A 17,069-nucleotide genomic window follows, 5' to 3' on the forward strand; every position below is an offset into this window, starting at 1 on the left:
AAATTCTGGTTCTCATTTCATTGGCTAATCTATGGAAAATTCCATTTTGGTACGTGCATGTTGATGAGTCCTAATAAAGACTCTAAGACCTATAGTGTAACAATGGTGAGTCATAATACAAACTTAAGGACCTGAAATGGTTAATATATAATAATATGTATTATATATTCATTATTATTATTAATTTTGTATTATTATATTACACATATAATAATATTATATATGTAATATATAATATAATTATATTATATATATGTGTTATATATATGTAATATATATTATATGTAACATATGTGCAGCTAATATATTGTCTATAGATGAGTGTTGCCTTCATATATAAGTGTCTTGTGTTAAGTGCCAACCCTTTGCCTTGCTCAGCTGGTCAATGTACTTGAAGAATAAAGTCTGTTTGGTTGGCTAGCCAACCCAATAAGGATGTCTACTAGCGTGAATGAGGATACAGTTGCTTGTTTCCTTGTAGGTACTGCGAAGGCACCGGCCTTTCAGCACCAACAAGCCAGTGTGACCCGGGCTGGTACTGTGAACTTGGCTCATGGCTTGCTCAGCCTGATGCCCCTCAGGGTGGATTCTGTATATCCGGAGAATATTGTCCCATCGGTAGCTCTGCACCGACCCCGTGCGACCCTGGTCACTACTGTCACCGACCAATGATGAACAATACCGGAGGATTGTGCTCTCCTGGTTACTACTGCTCTGGCAACAGCACAACCAGTGAGTATGCAGGGAGACCCATGTTATCCAAGCCATATATTGCTGACCATATATTTATCCAAGCCTTATATTGCTGACCATATATTTATCCAAACCATATATTGCTGACCATATATTCATCCAAACCATATATTGCTGACCATATATTGCATATACCAGTGACTGCTCTATTAGTACAAAGCTTTCAGGCTGTCATGTGTTGTTGAGAACTTTAGCTAAAGCCTGGTTTCTATAGACGCCGCGAGCACTGGCGACAGCACCGCAGGGCTATCAGCGGTGAAATGTGAACCTACGCGCCGAGTACCGCTGGTAGTTGCCGGCTGTCAACGCAACAGTTAACACTGTTCAAATTTTGCGAAGAGCCGCAGGCAAAACCTTCCTGAAATGCAGTGTACAAGTGAAGGTCAGCATTATCAAGACGGCATGGCGAGTCAACATCTTTTACGCGATTATTAGCGATGCAGCTTTATGTGAACATTAGCCGCCGAGCCTAGTGCCGCAAGTGTTTTGCTGCATAAGATAACGTCCGGGGTCTCGCAATCAATTTGGGAACCATGCTTTAGGTTGAGGTGCCACAACTTTTGTGAAAGAAGCATGCATCGGTTCCAATTAATATACTGCTCTTTCGTGTTCTCAACTTTAGGAGGGCTCTCTTTTTCAGATGTTTGACATTATACGCATGCTCAGCTGTTAGCCCTGGGGGATCTCTTCTCTATCTTGTCGTTTCTTTAACTTGTAGTTTCCTGGCCTGCTGATTGGTTGGATATTTGGAAAATCTATGATGCATTTTTAGCCCATAAATATATAGTAATGGTGATGGCCACTCACATCCTGGTTCAAGTTGCTGTACAATATGACCTTAATATTACCTTAATGCTAAAAAATGTAATAATGCGCAGTACAACTGTATATAGCAGTTTTACTGGTCTGCTAATACCGCAAGCTACTGACTGGAGCGTGAAACTTCACTGATGGATGTTTGTTCAGAGAAAATTATAATGTTTCTTTATTTATATATATTTCCAACTTCCACTCGAATAGCTTTGAATGAAACACCATGAAATCTACAAGATAATGGGTTTAACACAAGATGAGTCCACGCAATAATATGCGACAATATGAAATTGATAAATTGATACACAAATCGTGTATTGTATAACATAGTAAATAACTTCTCATGAAGAATAATAACCAAAGTATGACATGAATGTTTGTAAATAATTGAACAATAGAAGTAAAAATAACACAAACCTTTTAGCTCTTGTTTAGTAGCTTGGTTTATCTTGTTGACTATTATTCCAGATGTACTTGTAAATATCAATACAGAACTGCAAGCGCATCCTCTGCTGATGGCTGCATTCAAACTACTGCTCAAATAACCAGTGTGACTAAACTATTTGGGTTGGCAAAAAGAAATAAGTTATTTATTTGTTTTTAATTGGGCTGCGAAGGGGGGCACCATTTAATTTAGACCAATGCCCACCTGGGTGGCTGCCACATGATGGTTTTGGCAGACTCATCTCTAGACAAAGGAAAACATCAGTATAGCTCTTTTTAACGAGTTGGTTTCAGCTTGCAATAGATTAAAAATGAGAATGCAATTCATTACAACAACATTCCAGTATACACTCGTACAACGTTGTAAGGGTGTCTACTGTATGTGGATTAGTTCTGAGATTAAATTTTGCGGCAAGCATGCCCAAATTGTCTTTGCTTTTGACTCACTCTCATAACTTTTATGTTACCAACTGATGCAGCCCTGACCGGAAGTTTGAATTAAAGATCAATGAATGCTGTGGTATGTTTCAGTGATTCCAAGTGGTGTGGGGGGAGATGAGTGTAGTCCCGGTTACTACTGCACAGAAGGAAGTGCCTATGAGACACCGTGTGAGGCTGGCTACTACCAGCCGAGTTACAGAGCCACCAACTCTACCTGGTGTATCATTGTAAGTCTATGCCTGCCCTCCAGGTGTAATCACCATTTTTTGGTTTCCATTCCAAACAACCTGTGCATCAGTGTCAATTTGTCAACTGAAGTCCCGCCTTCTTAGTTTCAGCTTGTCCAATTGGAGAAGCATGGCATACTTGAGAAGTGCACAAAGTCAAGCATGGCTTTGTGAATCTTCATGCAGTCATACTTCGACTTACGAGCTTAATGCGTTCCGAGGCTGAGCTCGTATGTTAATTTACTCGCATGTTGCTGCAATTCATTTATATATAGAACCATTAAATATATATTGATTGGTTTCCATACTGTAAAAAATCCAAATGAAACACTCAAAACAAGATATTGTAACAGAAAGAACATGTTGGTTATTGTCCTAATTTACCAAATGCTTTCAAAAAGCAACAATTAAAAAATAATGCAAGGAAATGTGATTAATTAAAATGTAAAATTAAATACATACAATAGCAGCTAACGCTAGCATTTGCCAGAGAGGGAGATATAAGTTATTCTTCATTACAACAATTGACTTTGATAAATTTGGATTTTATCAGTGTCTTCAAAAGACAAACGTAAAATCAAACCTAAAAACAAACTTTCATTTTTAACTTGACGTAATTAAAAGTTCTTCGGCGTTCGTAGTTTGAAGTTTCTCGCTAGTGGGCAATTTTTCCTTTGTTTCGCTTTCACGACTAGCCGGCCGTTTTAAGATAATCCTATATAAAGACGTTTGCTTTTGTCGCCCTTTCAACGTGTTGCGATTAGGACGAACGCAGGTGTCGTCACAAAAGGTTAATGCACGACCCCTAGCCAACTTGTCCGAATGTCTATTTTTATAGTTTTGCTAGATAACACCGGCCTTTTCCATATAGCATCGTTTCAGTTACGCTGTCACCGGCCAATTGTTTATCCAATGCCTGAGTAGTCTCTCCATCAGCGGTCGTGAAGATCGCTGTGTCGTTTAGAAACTATGGCCAGTCCTTTTGCGAACTAAATGCCCTGAATATAATCCTTCGGTTTGATAATTGTGGATGTATTTCTGTCATATTGCTGAGCTAGCCCAATCACACATACACATTTTGCATATTTTTCAATAGTTTTCTGTTTAATATCAACTGTTATCATTTGCTTCTTCTTTGCATTATCTTTCATTTTACTGGCAAACTTTCGGTCAATGCAGAGTACTTTTAATTCTGCACTGAAAATCGCACAAAAAACACGCTACAAAAGTATAACCTGAGCAGTTAAAAAATACAGAGTGATGCTGTTCTCATAAAAAACCTCCGGCATACTTGGCAACTGACTCACGTGCTCGTATCTCAAACATGGCTCGTATGTTAGTGCTAAAACTTGCTCAAAAGCTGGCTCGTATCTCAAGTTTCTCGTACGTTGGAGCACTCATAAGTTGAAGTATTACTGTATATGAGTGGTTTTTATATTTTATGTTGACATTAGAATCTTTATCAACTTTTTGTTTACTACGAGCTGAGCGCAAATGCTGTTTCACATTGTGTGGCAGTGTGGCAGGGCTGTGTGACCAAGAGCCGATAGCATGACTTTAGTAGACTTGGTTCCAAAAGGTTTCTTATTAGTGAGTTGGTTGATTAATTAGTTTATCATATCTGTAATTTAATGCAAGGAAGCAATCATCTGCCTGCATGGAGCCAATAGACAACATGTTGTTATGTCTCACCGTAAGCTTATTATTTCTTTGCAAAAACGATATTTTTCGTGATTTCTGCTTCGCAATGACCTGCCCTGTCAGGGGCGTTACAAGAAGTTTCACTAGTAGTAGATTCATTGACTTTTGATGATTATCTATTGAACAACGGTGAGAGTGATTATTTTATTTGTATTAGTTATTATAATGTTGATAACTTCTCCGATTTGGATCGGGCTTGTGGTAGATGCTGTCCTGGGTGGTAGCTAGGTTGCTTCCATCGCAATTAGACACAGATTTAATGGCTACTTCATCTTAGAGGTAGGTGAATGCAGGAGAGGTCCGGCAGTTCTTCGGCAGGTTCTAGTCCAGTGTGCACTCCCCATTGTTATTGGTCAAATTCCAACTCTTTTTGTGACGCTAAATGGTCTCTGGCACGTAGCCGCTGCACAAAGGAATGTGTGATTCATGAGGTTTGTTAGCTTTGCATATCTATCCCTTGTTATTGATTGTTCCCTGATCTATATTTATCTCCGGTACTTTTAAGCCTACACGTCACGCCGGCAACTCATCATGACCCCTAATTCTAGACTGCATAGCTCAATCACGGTTCTGCATAGTCATGTGTGAAGCGTGCCAAATGAAATGGTGGCTTCCTGCAGTGATCACCAGTGACCCTAGAAACTTCTAAATGATCACTTGAAGCTAGTGATGCAGTCACTCATATTTGGAGTCCAGTTGTGATAACTTTCACAACTTGACTCAAAATATTAACATTCTCTCAGATATTTCTTGCTTAGAGTGCATACCTAGTCATGCTTGTATCATCACTCATGATAAAATAACAAATATTACCAATTCCTAATAATACTTCTTCTATTTAAATGGGAGCTTTGATTGCGATTGGTCGAAAGAGATTGAGCGTAACCGAGCCATTCAGTTGGAGGCCTTGACCTTTTAGCTTAGTATTTCAACAGAGTTCGGAGCGCAATACCGGAAGAACAAATAAAATCTGTTTTTATTAAATGATAACATTTCACCAAACTTGTTGCTCGTTTTGTATGGTTGTGGATAAAAATAGAAGAAATAAGACAATTCAATAGATCAGTAGAGTTGGCATCTTGTGCTTCCTGAGAAGCTCATTATGAATATGCAAACATGACGCTTTCGCCGAACATGATTGAAATGCCCAAATTGACAAGCAAGAATTGATGTGCCGTATAGCCATGGTTTAATAAGAGGAGGAAGTGATGTATCGCGTGGTTTAAAAATTGTAATAAAAATAACCGCTGAGCAAGAAATGCACAAAATAATACAAAAATTGTTTCTCCATGTTTGTCCTCTCACAGGTTTAGACTTAAATGATGACTAATTCTGGTTTATCTGGTCAAGCATGACTTAGATGAAATGCATCAGGAGTTAGTAATTGTCTTCTCAATACAAAGGATAAGGATGAACACACACTAACTTGTAGTAGATCTCATCAAAAAGTATCGATATTTTTCTACCATTTGCGATTGTTTTTAATGTTTGAGGTGATCTGACTGTCAGGAAACTTTTAGATTAAAATCAACCAAACTTGGTCACGGTTAAAATGCTCAGATCAAGCAAAAGTGTGATTATGACGTCTATGGTTTCAAAGAAACTGACAAAATAGTGAAACGTAATGCCGCAACTTCAATACAATAGCCGATATTTACCGTAGCAACGATAGCAACTAGTAATGTCATTTTTCACATATTTTACTTTTGAGCTTTTTCATTGCAAACAAGTTTTATCAATTTTAATCTTGAAACATCCGGCAGTCAGATCAGCTCAAACATCAAAAACAATCGTAAATTATAAAAAATACCGATAGTTTTGTATAAAATCTACTGGAATTTTGTGTAAGTTCATCTTCTAAGCAACTACATGTTGTTTGCCTTGCTAGATTCAGATTAAGTAGGTCAGGCTTCATTTAGTGGGTCGCATGATGCAATACCGTGTTTTTCCGTGCATCCTGTTTGGGTGTAACCTTGATTTCTCCTATCAGTCAACATTTATTTGCACAGCATTTACGCTTGCTTTTTATGACTCACGCCATACTAGCCAGATTTCCTTGTTGCCAGATTTCCTTGTTGCCGGTCATACAGAAGCAGGTGCATCAGTAATGTAATTGTTGACTGTGACTATTGCCGTGTTACACTGAATCAGCTTGACCTTTCATAGCAGTTTCATTGGCACTACTTCGCCTACAACATTGATGAACAGGTTTTTGGCTAATAAAGAGCAATGTTATTTACTGATCTATTAAGTTTTAGGATGATATCACATATTCTTTCAATTCGCAGAAGTTTGTTGCAGAAGCTCATTTGAATAAAAAAATAATGAGAACTAGTTCGGTGTTTTTCTCAGTGAACTGGCAGTTAAAACTAGATACCTTTACAAAGTGAAATATTCCTGAGGCTTTTGTACAACCGAATAACGGGTGTAGTATACAGGCTTTCATACTAGAAATCAGTATGGAAATCAACTACGCAGCAGGGCAACTGACCCACAGTTGTTGTTGTTATCGTACGCGGGCTGTTAGTTAGGTTAGTCTCAATCGATTTATTAAGTATCAATTTTTAAGTTTTGCTAAGTTTCTTCAAGTCTAACTTCCTTGTCATATTTATTAAATTTCCATACAGCGATACCCCCAGATAACGTAGAGACAGTCATGATGCTCTCATTCTGTCGAGACTTCAGTGTCGCTGTCTGGAAGTGAAGCACCCGTGTGATGGCCATCTTTGTATCATAGAAACGACCTTGGCAACTAACAGTGTCGCACTTGTATATGCGCATAGGTCTTGCGTTCCCATTGATTCATATGCCTTGACATAAAGCTTCTCACGACCATCACTCTACTATAGCACTCTATGAAAACATGATCTGCTTGTCAGCTCAGTGTAACGCTTTAGTACTGGTGCACTCAAGTGTCACTACACTATCACTGTATGTGAACTAAAGGCCGGCCGGTTCACACTATATCGCCGAATGTCAATGTTCTCTTCTCGTGGATTAATCGTCGATTATGTGCACCGTATATTGATGGCATTGTCTAGACAACGTATGTAGATATAGTTTGACAGTTTCAAACTTTCCACTTAATTTGAGTATCTATGACAGCCTGTGCATTGTGTATCTCTTCTGCGAAAGTGATTGGCCGTCGCGGATTGCTGGACCCATATATTCTTTTTGATGATTCCTGCGGGGCTTGCATTTCATCATTTTAGTGATGAAATACTAATCAGTGAAATCCATGCAAAGGAATGTGTGATTCATGAATTTTGTTAGCTTAGCTTTTTTATTCCTTGTTTTTTAATGTTACCTTATCTATATTTACATGTAGCTCCGCTACCCTTAAGCACATGTTACGCCACCAGCAACTTATCCAGGCCCCTAATTCTAAAGGGTGCATAGTTCGATCAAGGTTTTGTATAGTCATGCATGAAAGCATGACATATTAATTACACCTGCACTCAAAATATTAAAGTCTGGTGCACACTATTTCGGTTGAGCCATTGTCTCTGATGAATACAATATCAGAATATCAAAGATATGCAATATTTACGCTAGTCTAAAGGCGTGTTCACACTATATCGCCGTATCTCGGCGTTGATTCCACAATATTTCAGTGATTCCACAATATTTCAGTGAGCGTTGATGATAACCATGTTCACACTATCACAAACCCATCCACGTTTGCATCAGGAAATTCTCCGTGACGTAGTGTTTTCACTTATCTTTTTTATCTTCATTTATCTGAAAGGCGGTCGTCGATGCTCGGCGAAATATCGAGAAGGTTTGACAGCTGCAAACTTTCCCGACGTGTCCACTTTGTCGATCTCATCAATTCACAGCTCACATAATCAACGATGGACGCCGAAAGGGAAACGCTGACAAAAGTCGATATAGTGTGAAACCGGCCTTGATATTCTAACAGCCATTTCTTGCCTAGAGTATCAATTGCTCATGATAAAGAAAGAAACATACAAGCTAGGTGAGAAAGACTAAGCTAAAAGGTCAAGGCCTTCAACTGAATGGCTACGCTCAATCTCCTTCAACTAATCACATTCAAAGTTCACATTTAAATAGAAGTATTATTAGGAATTGATAATATTTGTTATTCTATCATGAGTGAAGATACAAACATGACTACGTATGCACTCTAAGCAAGAAATAGCTGGAGTTATAGGAGAATGCAAGAAATAGGAGAATGCTAATATTTTGAGTCCAGTTGTGCTTAATATGGCATGCTTCATGCTTGATTACAACGCCTTGATTGAGCTATGCACACTTGAGAATTAGGGGTCTGGCGGGAAGTTAAGTGATTGGCATTACAATTACTTAACACCCGTTCATGAATCTTTTGGTAGTGGATAGTATACATACCATCAACAGGATGGTACAGCGGCTACCATCCTGTTGATGGTAGTTGCATAGCAACTACCATCAACAGGATGGTAGTTGGCAGGATGGTAGCATCCCAAAAAGTGGAATTTTTTAATTGATCTTATAATAATCTAATGGGAACTAGTTTTCATAAATTCATTTTTTCATAAATCGTACGCATGGTGCTCATTTACTTAGGTTCATTAGGGGATTTTGAAGGTTGTGGGCGGTTAAGAGGCATGCTGAAGAGCCTCACAAGCGCGTCACATTTTTACATTTCACTCAAATGTAACGGAAATAGCAGTGAACTGCGACGGCTGCTAGCGCCATGATGCTCATGGTGGGATCTCACTGAGCCAGAGTGTGAGAGATAATTATATATCGCGTGTATACTTGCACGCTGATTGCCATCATGTGTAATCACTAATCATCTGAAGTACCCCCCTGTACATTTACCCCTGGAGTACTGAAGCCGCGAAAGGTACAACAGAAAGTAGCTGAGAGAGAGTAAAGCTAGTAGAGAAAGCTAGAGAAAGTAGCTGAGAGATAACTGTGGTACCGATTCAATTACAAATACAGCAATATCACTCACACTTTAGAAATTGTCTTCTTCTTGCTCTCTCTCTCCCTTTTGGGTAAGGTGAAAGCAAACATGTGAAATCTATTATGTTTGTGTTTTCTACAGCTAGGTAAAATATGCATCTAGATACTCAAATTGCGTCATATTTAGTAGCAAGTCTACACTAGCATGACATCATTTCTATTTTGGGAGTGCCTATATTCTTTTATCGTAAAAATCATTTGTCTTTACTGCTAGCTTTGCGTATCTTTGCAAAGATCTTTACATCCAAAGATATCCAAAGATATCCAAAGGTCTTTGGATGTCTTTGCAAAGATATCTTTGGATATCTTTGAATTCTCATACCTTCCTACCAGATGATGGTCAGATTTTTGAAGCAAGATCTTGGCTTTTCTTGTAGTTTTCTGTTTCTTTGTGTGACCATGTAAGTCTTTTACAACCTTCACTTGTGTAATCACTACTTTATTTTTTTGCAATGTCCATGATTGTCTTCTTTTGACAGTGCACTGCCGGTAGCTACTGTAACACAACAGGACTCAGTGTTGTCTCAGGACCATGTGCCGCTGGATACTATTGTGAAGAAGGGCAGACAGTAGACAACCCGTCAGGATATGAGTGTCCAGCAGGCTATCAGTGCCCTACAGGTAATATGAAATGACTGCTTCCTTCAGCTAGTAAAACCTATCTGGCTTGTTTATTGTAAAATGTGGATGTTACAAGTCTGTTCTCGCATCGACTAATAAATTTAATCTCCAACATTAATTAAATTACCATTAATATTAAATAATATTGATCCTCAACATCATTAGCAAAACTTGGTGTTACTAGTCTCATCAGGAAAATCTGGTAGTTGTTTGCTCGTGCGCAAGTTTTTACTATCGCTACCTTCAAGGAAGTAAGCAGGAGGCAACAACTTTCTAAGTCTACACAAAATTTGGATTTGCCTTCTCCACTACACTATTTTAGAAAATCGTGCATTCTAATACTAGCAGCTAAACATATTTGCAGTTTCACTTTCCTATATGGCAAGAGAGCAATAAAGCAGTGTTTAACAGGGTTTCCAGATAAGCCTAAACATACCTCATCACTCTACGCTCGTTCATTTGTTCATCTGTCAGATTGAACTGAATTCCTACGTTCAATTTTGTCTACATTTGTTCACATTTTGTTTCACAACATGCTGTCATTCGTCAGCAATGTAGAGGAACTTAGAACAGACATGGCCAGAGCTACAGGCCATAAATTTATATTGTTGTATCGTATTATTATTATATTATTTATATTGTTGTATCGTACTTGGTTAGTTGGATTCTTCTGTCAGTCTTCAGTATTAAAAATCATCATATATAAATTTTTTATGATATTTCTCCATGACATAAACTGAAATCTTTTGAAAAAAGAAAACTTACTGTGTGTCACACACTCGACAACTTCAATTGGGGAGATGTCTTGGCAGTTTTTGTGTAATACGTTAGTCTTTTTCTAGTTTTTCATGTTAGATTAGCAGTATAAGTAATGTAGAAATTGGTCAGTGTTTCATGGGTTCTCTCCCTGAATTTTTCCTGTGCGAGTGTGCGATGTTTTATTGCATGTAATTTATAGGTGAAAATAGAAATTAACAAAAATACAAACATAAAGCAAAAGGGGCTGTCCGATAGTTTGAGACGAGCAACAGGACAGCTCCGCTGGCAATTTTCCATAAGTCATGAGCGAGCGCCAGTAGCGCCACTCTCACCAGCCGTCAACAAGCGCTCTGTCAGCTTCACTTTTATAGTCATTAAAGTCAAATAAGTATTTATTGAATAAATTTTGTGTTTTACTCTCTCTACATCATTGTCAACTGAAGAGTTATCTCCTCAATTCTTGGTATAATATATTGCTTCCTCTCCAGCTCCTCACGTTAGCATGAGTTATTCTCCTCGTGTTAACGTGAGCTATTCTCCTCATGTTAATGTGAGTTATCCTCTTCGTGTTAACAGGAGTTATCCTTCGCGTGTTAACTATGCAGTGTAATCTAGGAATCGATCGATGTTTTTATGAAGTTCTCTATCTGAATATTTTTGTTTATAAATTTAATAATATTATTGATATACAAATGATTCGGCTTATTTTTTAAGCAGTTATTGCCAAACTGTTTAAGTCATTTACTATTTTCATCATCAGGATCTGAGGAACCGAGGCTATGTCCCAGTGGAACCTACCAGGACCTGACGAGACAACGGGATTGTGAAGACTGTCCCCCAGGCTACTACTGCGACTCGAGTATTGGGCCAATATCCAACTATACTCACTACGCCTGTCCTTCCGGCCACTTTTGCCCCAACTTTACAAGATCGGCACACGAGTACCCTTGTCCCCCTGGCACTTTCAACAATGGCACCACCCTTTCCTCTGACAGCGAGTGTCAGAGTTGCATAGGTAGGTCGTGGTTGTTTTTGTTGCGTGTTGAAGCAGTCTTCAGTATATGTCCTATCATAGGTCTGGTCAAGCTGAATTCGCTGGTCGTTTCCTTTATTCTAACATATTTCTAATTGTTTACCTTTCAATGGAGTGCACAGTCATGGTTATAACGACATAGCTGTTACTAGAACATGATGATAGAATGCTTTAGATTGTGATGGAAAGAGAGGTGCTGCCTTGTAATCTCCAGCTCTTAGCAGAGACCAATACAGCTGGTGCTGAAGTGGTTTATTTAGTTTGTTACAGTGATAGTGGCATCATGTACAGTGTTGGTGGCATCATGTACAGTGTTGGTAGCATCATGTACAGTGTTGGTGGTATCATGTACAGTGTTGGTGGTATCATGTACAGTGTTGGTGGCATCATGTACCGTGTTGGTGGCATCATGTACAGTGTTGGTGGTATCATGTACAGTGTTGGTGGCATCATGTACAGTGTTGGTGGCATCATGTACAGTGTTGGTGGCATCATGTACTGTGTTGGTGGCATCATGTACAGTGTTGGTGGTATCATGTACAGTGTTGGTGGCATCATGTACAGTGTTTGTGGCATCATGTACAGTGTTGGTGGTATCATGAACAGTAGTCCTGCCCTATTTCTCTGTTTACCTTTTATAGCTTCAGATCTTTGTGAGGTAAAAATAGTTATTACAAAATTAAAAAAATATATAAATATAAAAAATACAATACATACATGAAATATGTAATGTATTGTAGTGACATTATGTAACTTCAATATGTTACATTATTGATTATGTAATGTATGCAATAAAAAACTACAATACATACTGCATAAATCTGTTTCTTAGTAAGACCCCTCTGGCAGCGTCATTATGATACCAATCGCTGTGGTTCTCTATTTTTCTTGTTATGTATTGTGAAATTTAAACAAGCAAAGTGCTTGGGATACACTTCTTAAATGCCCTTGACCTTCAAAATTGTCTCATGAACTTGAGAGAAAAAGGAAAATGTTTTCGATTTATGAAAAAGTGACTTTATTAGATACCGGTTAGTTAATTTTTATTTCACAGATTTTAATGTGTTTTGAGAGGAGGGAGCGGGTGCTGATTAACCAGGAAGATCTTAACCACGAAGATCGAAGGCTTACTGTATTTGATGTAATTGTTCATTTAATAGCTTCTAAAGATGGCATTAGGATGGTTTATTAAAACTACTGACACATGTTGCAGGTGGCTACTACTGCACTGCTGGCACTGTATGGCCAACAACCCTCTGCTCAGCCGGCTACTACTGTCGAACTGGAGCTATTCAGGCTACTCCAAATCAAGGATCTGATGCTAACATTTGCCCTCAAGGTTACTACTGTGAAGAAGGAACAACTGAGCCTGTTGCCTGCCCACAAGGCACCTACAGCAACATCTCCGGTCTCGGCGATATCACTCAGTGCACCAACTGCGACCCTGGTAAGACCAATACAGTAACATAGGAGTTACACTTCTTGTATCTAAACTGTTCTTTTAATATATGTGCTCGATGATGTCATAGGTATTGTATTGTTTTATGTTTCATTGTTTATCCATCGCTTTTTTTGACGTCATCAAGCCGTTTGTACTTGCGCTCGTTCACGAAAAAGCCACCATATTTGTAGAAATGGATCGTTTCTCTTTTAGTTAATAGTACTTTTTGGTGTTGTTTTGATACTATAATAAAAAAAATTGCAAACAAAACATCGTTTTCAAGCATTTATTGCAAAAGCTTCGTGTTTTTAACGATAAAATTGTCTATAAAGATAGCCGACAACGATGAAGTTACGTCACAAAAAAACGAAGAATTGGCAACCAAATAAGTTTATTTAATTAAGAAAGTAAGATGAAACTGAAGACAGCCTAAAAATGCTGTAAAGAAGATGACATTGAATCTTCTTCATGATTGAAGGTTTCGCTTGAGTTGTCTTTTCATGTTTTTCTTCATTGTCGTACATTACTGCCGTAGACTGCCTGTAATTAGTAGGCTGTCATAACGAATTGGTACCCGGTCAGTCCCGTGTGACGTGAGAGAACGGCATGTGTAATAACTATATGCACACTTTTTCCTTGAAGCAGTGGGGTGGTTGAATGGTGCAGATAGTTGTGTGCTTGCCTCTGAATTTTGTTATTCAAGTTCAATTCCTGTATTATACATTTCTTTTTCTAATGCGTTTTCATATAATAAAGGTTTGTTGTGTCTTCATATGATAGAAAGATTTGTTAAAAGCAAAAAGAGCTGTCAAAAATAAATGAAATCATTCGCTGGCTTATTTATTGGTCATTGTTTATATCGTTAACCAATTAAATATGTTCATACATAATCTTCTCATTGTCAAAGTTTTAACACCAGAGCTCAACATGTTGTAGGAAGTTACTGTGACTCAATAGCTTTACTGGAGCCAACTGATCTCTGTGACCCGGGTTTCTTCTGCGGCTCGGCAAGTACTATGGCCACACAAAATATCTGTCCTCCAGGCAGATATTGTCCTTCTGGTAAGTATTAGGCTGCAATAAGCAAGTACAGACAACTCTCTAACACATTTCCTATTGGTCAATTATGTAATGCTTAATAGCGTTACCCACAAGTTAAAAACCTACTTCCAGGGTTCAGAAATATATAAATATTTTAATATGTTTCTTCTGTATTTATTTACACCAATCTCTGTCAGTATATTTATAGAAGGGCTAGCTGTACTGACACCGACCTATATATTAGCTTACTTATAAAAGATTCAAGGTATGTCTCACCTTGTGTTAGTTAATAAATCGTCAAATATCATTTGATTTGCTCTAATCAGATGCTTCGGTCTAATAGTAGAACTCAAATGTTCTTCAATGTTTGTTGGTTATTCACTATTTGTCGTATATAAATGTTTTAAGCTAAGCCATGGTGCTGTTCTACATCTAGTAACCTAAGCATTGTTCTTTACTATGTACTCATGATATTAGTAAAGTTTTGTTTGGGATCAAACGCGTATGCAAGTACATGTAGATTCATGTTTGTATCATGTTCTGCAGGTACTCACACTCCATCCAGGTGTCCTTCTGGTACCTACAGCAATGCTACTGGTTTATCTACCTCTGCGCAGTGTGACCTTTGCGAACCAGGCTATGCGTGTGAGGGCACTGGCCTCACCGCCCCAGACCACGAATGTGTTGAAGGCTACTATTGTCCAGAAGGTAAATGAAGGTCATATGAATATCTATGTAACTTTTTTCTAAGGTTTCGTCATTCTATGGTGATGGCTATCTGGGTCTGAAGGCCAAAGTTACTTATCTGGGTAGTCCTGATGTCTGTCCTTGACTCTTCGGTTTCTAAAAATGGTTTTCAAAGTTTTCAAAAATCTTTGATTTTTGTTAGTACTAGTGAACATATGTACATGGACTGCCAGAGAGCAGCTGAGAAACTTACATAGAAAACAGCTTGGTTCTAGTTGTCTAGAACTCTTGATCTGCAAACTACAAGTTGAGGTTCAGTTCCCATATAGGCCACTGGTGGGGACAAAAATGACATCCAGCCATAACTCGCTCTGCGCACCTGGGCATGCCTCAAGTCATCGGAGTTTTCTTGTCACTGGAATCAAACATGGTCAGCCAACATCAGGAAGCCATTTTTGCGCTTTTAAAAACACGTGCAGCCTCTGATTGCAGTATGCTAAGCAGACAACATAATCGACCTTCAAGTGATTGCTCCAAACACACAGACTGTGTTTTTGAAATTTTGAGCCATAAATCACTTGTGGTTAAGTTCACATTGTGAGTCATTCAAGCTTAACGGACATTCTGATTGGATCCGAACACCAAGTATCATTTTGCAGAATAGTTGCACGAGATGCATGTAAATCTGTGTCTAAACACTTTTTTATGTTGATTTCAAATGAAATGATTCTTCAGTCACTTTTGCTCTATTCTACATATATAGTTGTACATAAACTATTTTGCCATCTGTTGCTGAACAAGTTATGCTATATTTCACTTGTTCCGCTTTTAGGTTCTGACTCTAGAACAGAGATCGAGTGCCCGGCTGGTCTCTATTGTCCGGCAGTTTCTTCTCTGCCATTAGCTTGTGCTGCCTCTACCTACACCAACAGAACCGGCATGTTTAACTGTAGCACCTGCCCTGAAGGGTCAGTATTGTATACATTGTTAGATCTCTTCTGTTAAAAGCTCAGTAGTAATAGATAATGTTTGAACACGCCAGTAAATTAGCTTGTTTATTGTATGAATTCTTACCTGCCGGTACAGTAGACACTCCGATTACGGTAGACACTCCGATCACGGCAGACACTCCGATTACGGCAGACACTCCGATTACGGCAAACACTCCGATTACGGCAGACACTCCGATTACGGCAGACACTCCGATTATGGCAGACACTCCGATTACGGCAGACACTCCGATTACGGCAGACACTCCGATTACGGCAAACACTCCGATTACGGCAGACACTCCGATTACGGCAGACACTTCGATTACGATAGACACTCTGATTATGGTAGACACTTCGATTACGCTAGACACTTCGATTACGATAGACACTTCGATTACGATAGACACTCCGATTACGGTAGACACTCCGATTACGGTAGACACTCCGATTACGGTAGACACTCCGATTACGGTAGACACTCCGATTACGGTAGACACTCCGATTACGGTAGACACTCCCTCCGATTACGGTAGACACTCCGATTACGGTAGACACTCCGATTACAGGAGACACTCCGATTACGGCAGACACTCCGATTACGGCAGACACTCCGATTACGGCAGACACTCCGATTACGGCAGACACTCTGTTATGTTTCTGCACAGAAGCAATTAAATAGAGTATTAAATTAGAGAAATGGTTTATTGCACACTCCAGAGACAACTGATTTGATAACAGAAAACCCAAGTATTTATGTGTTTGGTCATAGAAAAGCTTTGTAAAAAGCTACAAGCATTATTAATAGCTATAATGAGACAGTACTATATAATATTAGCTTGTATAAAGCTTTAGCTAAAAAGCATAATGTTTGTTGGCAAAGTACCAATAATACTTGGCACTTGCATGACACTCCGATTACGGTAGACACAGATAATTTAAACCTTCCACGTAAATTCCACTTGATGTAAAGGATTTGTGTAATGTTTTTGCTTCGTATTACATAAGAAACTCTGTAAAGCGTCAAGTTGGCGCAAATTTTCAAATTTGATTTGAATAACAAGAGTCCCATAATTCCTACAGCGTAAACAGTTCCGGAATCGATTATTTACATTGTTGGAGCGACTACTACTGTAGTCATATAT

General features: G+C 38.6%; 1 protein-coding gene across 1 annotated transcript in view; it reads left to right on the forward strand.

Moving 5' to 3' along the window:
- LOC137398177 (uncharacterized) overlaps positions 1 to 17,069 on the forward strand; it is a 300,195-nt gene that overhangs the window by 176,739 nt on the left and 106,387 nt on the right. The window contains 8 exon segments of the mRNA XM_068084283.1: positions 482 to 732; positions 2,542 to 2,678; positions 9,833 to 9,974; positions 11,494 to 11,748; positions 12,980 to 13,213; positions 14,144 to 14,269; positions 14,795 to 14,956; positions 15,768 to 15,903. Coding sequence (XP_067940384.1) covers positions 482 to 732; positions 2,542 to 2,678; positions 9,833 to 9,974; positions 11,494 to 11,748; positions 12,980 to 13,213; positions 14,144 to 14,269; positions 14,795 to 14,956; positions 15,768 to 15,903 — 1,443 coding nt within the window.

Source organism: Watersipora subatra, chromosome 6, assembly GCF_963576615.1.
Source record: "Watersipora subatra chromosome 6, tzWatSuba1.1, whole genome shotgun sequence".
NCBI lineage: Eukaryota > Metazoa > Bryozoa > Gymnolaemata > Cheilostomatida > Watersiporidae > Watersipora > Watersipora subatra.